The sequence below is a fragment of the Leptodactylus fuscus genome, chromosome 2 (assembly GCF_031893055.1).
Source record: "Leptodactylus fuscus isolate aLepFus1 chromosome 2, aLepFus1.hap2, whole genome shotgun sequence".
In the NCBI taxonomy this organism is placed as follows: domain Eukaryota; kingdom Metazoa; phylum Chordata; class Amphibia; order Anura; family Leptodactylidae; genus Leptodactylus; species Leptodactylus fuscus.
In genome coordinates, this window is record NC_134266.1 from 7,796,001 (window position 1) to 7,802,527 (window position 6,527).

Consider the following 6,527-nt stretch of genomic DNA (forward strand, 5'->3'; position numbering starts at 1 on the left):
GTGTCAATAATGCAAACACCTCCCCCCTTCACCTCTTTTGGTGTCAGCCACACCTTGATATACAGTTATAGATGGCTCATACCACTGTCCAGAGAGGGGGGGGTGGCCTGGAGGATATGTTACGTGCAGACAATACAACAGAAAAAACCCTAGAGAAAGGAATGTGTCATCCGAGAGATCAGATACTCCCCCGCCCCAATAAGTGGTGTACTTCAAGGATATATAATAGGTGTGCACCACTCCTAGGGTCAGTCTGCAGAGCTAGCACTCAGAATGGATGGTGTACAATTTAAATGTGGTGTCGTGGAACCCCCAGGTCTCTGTGGGGCAACAGGTGATGAAAAGCCTGCTGATGCAGAAATACAAGCCCTGTGTGACTTGGTAAGTCATCACTAACCTGCCCATTACACCTTTATAACGTATAGTACCGTCTTTCTATGTAAGGATGCATTCACATGGCGCAGTTTTAATGTGGTTTTAAGTTCTGTTTCTTCATTTTACAGGTGAGACATTCAGGTAACGTGTTTTAACTCTAAAATGCAAAATTGTAGCAAAAAAACAGTTCAGAATTACAGATGTAGCTGAGTTTTGTTGTCTTATGTGATAGGATATCACTGGAGCAGATTAATTACACAAGTTCAGGTTAACTCGGCTACATCTACATCTACATCTGCAGTTTGGACTGTATCTAACTGCACTGTGTGAATGCTCACTAACTGCACTGTCAGAAAACATTTAACACATCCTGTCAGATGTATTTCATTGCCACAAGTCGGCCTTTGCAATCAAACATGAAGTGACAGGCGCATTAAAGTAGATCTGGGTGTAAGTATAAAATTCTAAATAACATACATCATTTGATTCTCGCCGATCCCCTGATCAATTTGGTGTTTTTCTTTTTAAAATCCGTCCACCCATTGAGAAGATACGGCCCGCGGAATATTACTTGTCATCTAGCTCTGGCTCTACAAGTGGGCGGGGACCTTCTGGTTTTCTGACAATATGAAAGGTTCCCGCCCACTCAGAGCCAGAGCTAGATGACATGTAATATTCCGCGGGCCGTATCTTCTCAATGGATGGACGGATTTTAAAAAGAAAAACACCAAATTGATCAGGGAAGCGGCAAGAATCAAATGATGTATTTTAGTTAGAATTTTATACTTGGTGACAAATTCTCTCTACGTCAGACGATGCTCCGCACCGAGACTGAAGATGGATTCAGAAGAGAGAGCGCCATTCTCCGTCTCATTGGAGAGCAATACTCAGCCAAATGCATGATTTTTCTGTACACCTCAGTCACGATGCACGACAAAAAGTGTTTGATGTGAAAATCTGTGAATATTACATGTATGAACGTGTGTAGCATTACATGTATGTACAGGATCTATAATCAGGATATTCAGCAGTCTAGTAGTTGTCTCATAGACAGTGCACCCATCATACACTTTGTGAATGTGACACGTACCATGGTGACATTCCCCTTATATTTTCTAGGGACCGAGCCTTCCCCTATATACCATCCATCCAGTGCTGTGCCTTCTCCATTGACTGATATTGGGACTGACTTCATTGTACCAATAATGATAGCGTAATGTACTAGTATAGGGGGTACAAACTTAACACTTGTGTTTAATGGAGGTCCCCATGTATGACAGAACTGAAGGATCATCCAAGGTAGAGCCCTCTGTCATTGCCGACCCTCAGGACCTGCACAAGGCAGTGCTAGACTACTTGGATCTGTAACATGTTGGTAGGAAGATCCAAGAATGTGATACCATTTTCTTGTAGCTTTCTCTTTATTCTGCTGATGGATCTGTCCCATGTCCTGGGATTCTGCCAGACAAAGAGAATTTACAAAAAATTTACTTTACTTTTTATTGTATTTTAACCAATTGACTTCTTCTTTGTCATCAGGTAAGAGATGACTTCCTGGCACAATCCGGGATCACTGTTTCACAGTTTGTGGCTGTTAGCTTCGCAACTCAAGTTGTTAATGGATATAACCACTTTGTGAAGGTAAGTGATGTCCCCGGGTCCTAGTAGTGCCAGATACCGATCATGTCAGTCTGTCTGATCATATCTTAGGACAGAGGTAGAGGGAACATGTAGTGATGAGGAGTGTCCACTAGAGAGCGCTCTGGAATAATCCAATATTACATAACAGCCGGTGTCACCTCCATCCACACCATATACTAAGCAGCCAGCTGTATACTCTCCTGCCATGTGGCATGTCCTCTGTCTCTCTCCTGCCATGTGACGTGTCCTCTGTCTCTCTCCTGCCATGTCACGTGTCCTCTATCTCTCTCCTGCCATGTCACATGTCCTCTATCTCTCTCCTGTCATGTCACGTGTCCTCTGTCTCTCTCCTGCCATGTGACGTGTCCTCTGTCTCTCTCCTGCCATGTGACATGTCCTCTGTCTCTCTCCTGTCATGTCACATGTCCTCTGTCTCTCTCCTGCCATGTGATGTGTCCTCTGTCTCTCCTGCCATGTGACGTGTCCTCTGTCTCTCCTGCCATGTGACGTGTCCTCTGTCTCTCCTACCATGTAATGGGTCCTTTATCTCTCCTGCCATGTGACGTGTCCTCTGTCTCTCTCCTGTCATGTGATGTGTCCTCTGTCTCTCTCCTGCCATGTGACGTGTCCTCTGTCTCTCTCCTGCCATGTGACGTGTCCTCTGTCTCTCTCCTGCCATGTGACGTGTCCTCTGTCTCTCTCCTGCCATGTGACGTGTCCTCTGTCTCTCTCCTGCCATGTGACGTGTCCTCTGTCTCTCTCCTGCCATGTGACGTGTCCTCTGTCTCTCTCCTGCCATGTGACGTGTCCACAGTCTCTCCTGCCATGTGATGTGTCCTCCATCTCTCCTGCCATGTGACGTGTCCTCTGTCTCTCTCCTGCCATGTGACGTGTCCTCTGTCTCTCTCCTGTCATGTCACGTGTCCTCTGTCTCTCTCCTGCCATGTGACATGTCCTCTGTCTCTCCTGCCATGTGACGTGTCCTCTGTCTCTCTCCTGTCATGTGACGTGTCCTCTGTCTCTCTCCTGTCATGTGACGTGTCCTCTGTCTCTCTCCTGCCATGTGACGTGTCCTCTGTCTCTCTCCTGCCATGTGACGTGTCCTCTGTCTCTCTCCTGCCATGTGACGTGTCCTCTGTCTCTCTCCTGCCATGTGACGTGTCCTCTGTCTCTCTCCTGCCATGTGACGTGTCCTCTGTCTCTCTCCTGCCATGTGACGTGTCCTCTGTCTCTCTCCTGCCATGTGACGTGTCCACAGTCTCTCCTGCCATGTGATGTGTCCTCCATCTCTCCTGCCATGTGATGTGTCCTCTGTCTCTCTCCTGCCATGTGACGTGTCCTCTGTCTCTCTCCTGCCATGTGACGTGTCCTCTGTCTCTCTCCTGCCATGTGACGTGTCCTCTGTCTCTCCTCAGGTCGATGTTGGAGATGGTCGGTTCTGCCATTTGAGGATCTATGAACCTCGAGCTCATACTAAACAGAAACCCAGCCTGCACGCCTTCCAGGTGAATAAGTCGAAGCTTGACCTCATTGGCTTTTTTTAAAGACCAGCCCTGAATCTGTGGATATGGCCGTAGCTCCCGAGGGAAGTCCTGCAGAGATCCAGCAATGTCAGTAAATGTCGGCCATGTCTTGTAACCCTTTAAATGTAAACAAAATACCATTAAAGTAGAAGATGGAGACATGTTATATGGTCAGATCTGTATTCATTGGGATGTGGTACTAAAAAATAAAGCCATGGTTACATCTGACGTGGAGTTGTTTGGGTCGAGCCATATCAGTGGTCATGATGGAGAGAGTGGCAGATATTGGAGAACTAACATAAAATTTTAATTTTAATTTTTTTTATTTTCCTAACACAGCAGTCAATGTCTGATGACAAATGGAAAGAATTCAGTGAATCCGCCATTTTGGCATTTGTACAGTCCATTACACTGCTACACTCTCTGTATTAGTAGTGTGAACACAGTCTTCTCCATCAATATTGATTTTTCTGTCTCTACTCCAAGATATACCAAGTTCCTATAACTCTGTTCATTCTGAGGGGTAGGCTGGGGGATGTACTGGGCAATGGGGGCATGTGAGGAGGCTGGGCAATGGTGGCATGTGAGGAGGATGGGCAATGGTGGCATATGAGGAGGCTGGGCAATGGGTGCGAACCAGGAGGCTGGGCAATGGGGGCACACAAGGAGGCTGGGCAATCGGAACACACAAAGAGGCTGGGCAATGGTGGCATGTAAGCAGGCCGGGCAATGGTGGCGCACCGGGAGGCCTGGGCAATGATGGCATGTGAGGAGGCTGGGCAATCAGAGCACACAAGGAGGCTGGGAACTGGAAGAACGCAAGGAGGCTGGGAAATGGGGGCACTCCCAGAGGCTGGGCAATTGGGGTTGTGCCCAGAGGCAGGGAAATGGGGGGCGCACCAGGAGGCTGGGCAATGGGAGCACACAAAGAGGCTGGGCAATAGGGGCACGCAAGGAGACTGGGCAATGAGAGCACACCAGGATAGCAGATCTGCCCCAATATAGGAATGACTAATGTATCACTGTACAAGTAGACAGGTGTGTAGTCGGTAAACTGGGTGACGCTCTATGGAGCAGTAATGGTGGATGTGCCAGGTATCACCTAACCAGGGGCATGGAAAGTGATTGTGATCAGACATGGACCCTGACCCTTGAAGTTACAATACAGAGAAACCATATCAATGAGACATGGCAGGTTACAGATTTTTATTTATTCCTTTCCAACCAAATCTTCCAGAAATCTGAAGAACTTTGAATGTAAGAATGTCCAGCGAATAAATGGTAGAACTACCTGGCACTATTATGGGGGCGCACTATAGGATCTCCATACTGTGAGCATCAGATAGCAGAGCAACGGACTGAACATATACAAGCTTGTTACTAGTGCACAACAGACATAGACAACACACCTATATACAGACATAGACAATTCCCCTATATACAGACATATGCAATACACCTATATACAGACATATGCAATACACCTATATACAGTGGGGCAAAAAAGTATTTAGTCAGTCACCAATAGTGCAAGTTCCACCACTTAAAAAGATGAGGTCGGCCTGTAATTTACATCATAGGTAGACCTCAACTGTGAGAGACAAAATGAGAAAACAAATCCAGAAAATCACATTGTCTGATTTTGTAAGAATTTATTTGCAAATTATGGTGGAAAATAAGTATTTGGTCAGTAACAAAATTTCATCTCAATACTTTGTTAGACAGGTAGTCCTCGACTTACAAGTTGATCCGTTCTTGTGTACGGCGTCGTAAACCGAATTTCGACGTAAGTCGGAAACCCACCATACCGACGCCGCGTAGGAACGGATCAACATGATTTAGTGTGCAGCGGCTCGGAACTACCCCCCCCCCTTTTAAAATAAAACCCTAAAACAGAATGTGAAACTTACCGTACGGTGCAGGGTGGGCGGGCGGGCATTCAGGCCTCCTCTTCCTCCGATGTTCCATCCTCCTCCTCCGGCGCTCGCAAACTGATAATGGCCTGGGCGCATGCGCAGTAGCCGTAATAGAAGCATTATGATACTGCGCATGCGCCCAGGCCATTATCAGTTTGCGAGCGCCGGAGGAAGTGGTCAGGACATCGGAGGAAGAGGAGGCCTGAATGCCCGCCCGCCCTGCACCGTACGGTAAGTTTCACATTCTGTTTCAGGGTTTTATTTTACAAGCTCACTTGTAACAGCAAGCTGCCAGCTCTCTTCCGATGAGCAAGGACGAGCCTGCTGCAGAACCAGCATTGATTTGCTGCAGGCTAGTCCTTGCTAGCTGGGAGTGCTGGCAGTTTTCTGTTACAAGGGAGCTGTCGTAACCACGAAACGTCGGAACCCGAGACCGTCAGAACCCGAGGACTACCTGTATATCCTTTGTTGGCAATGACAGAGGTCAAACGTTTTCTGTAAGTCTTCACAAGGTTGGCACACACTGTTGTTGGTATGTCGGCCCATTCCTCCATGCAGATCTCCTCTACAGCAGTGATGTTTTGGGGCTGTCGCTTGGCAACACAGACTTTCAACTCCCTCCAAAGGTTTTCTATAGGGTTGAGATCTGGAGACTGGCTAGGCCACTCCAGGACCTTTAAATGCTTCTTACAAAGCCACTCCTTCGTTGCCCTGGCGGTGTGCTTTGGATCATTGTCATGTTGAAAGACCCAGCCACGTTTCATCTTCAATGCCCTTGCTGATGGAAGGAGGTTTGCACTCAAAATCTCACGATACATGGCCCCATTCATTCTTTCATGTACCCGGATCAGTCGTCCTGGCCCCTTTGCAGAGAAACAGCCCCAAAGCATGATGTTTCCACCCCCATGCTTTACAGTAGGTATGGTGTTTGATGGATGCAACTCAGTATTCTTTTTCCTCCAAACACGTAAAGTTGTGTTTCTACCAAACAGTTCCAGTTTGGTTTCATCAGACCATAGGACATTCTCCCAATACTCTTCTGGATCATCCAAATGCTCTCTAGCAAACTTCA

General features: G+C 47.1%; 1 protein-coding gene across 1 annotated transcript; it reads left to right on the forward strand.

Annotated features, from left to right (window-relative positions):
* Positions 1–266: 266 nt before the first annotated feature.
* LOC142193551 (cystatin-B-like) lies at positions 267–3,691 on the forward strand. Its single transcript, XM_075262524.1, has 3 exons — positions 267–381; positions 1,915–2,016; positions 3,432–3,691. Exons 1-3 carry the CDS (start codon positions 274–276, stop codon positions 3,558–3,560), a joined length of 339 nt encoding a protein of 112 aa, XP_075118625.1. The 5' UTR covers positions 267–273; the 3' UTR covers positions 3,561–3,691.
* The last annotated feature ends 2,836 nt before the right edge of the window (positions 3,692–6,527 follow it).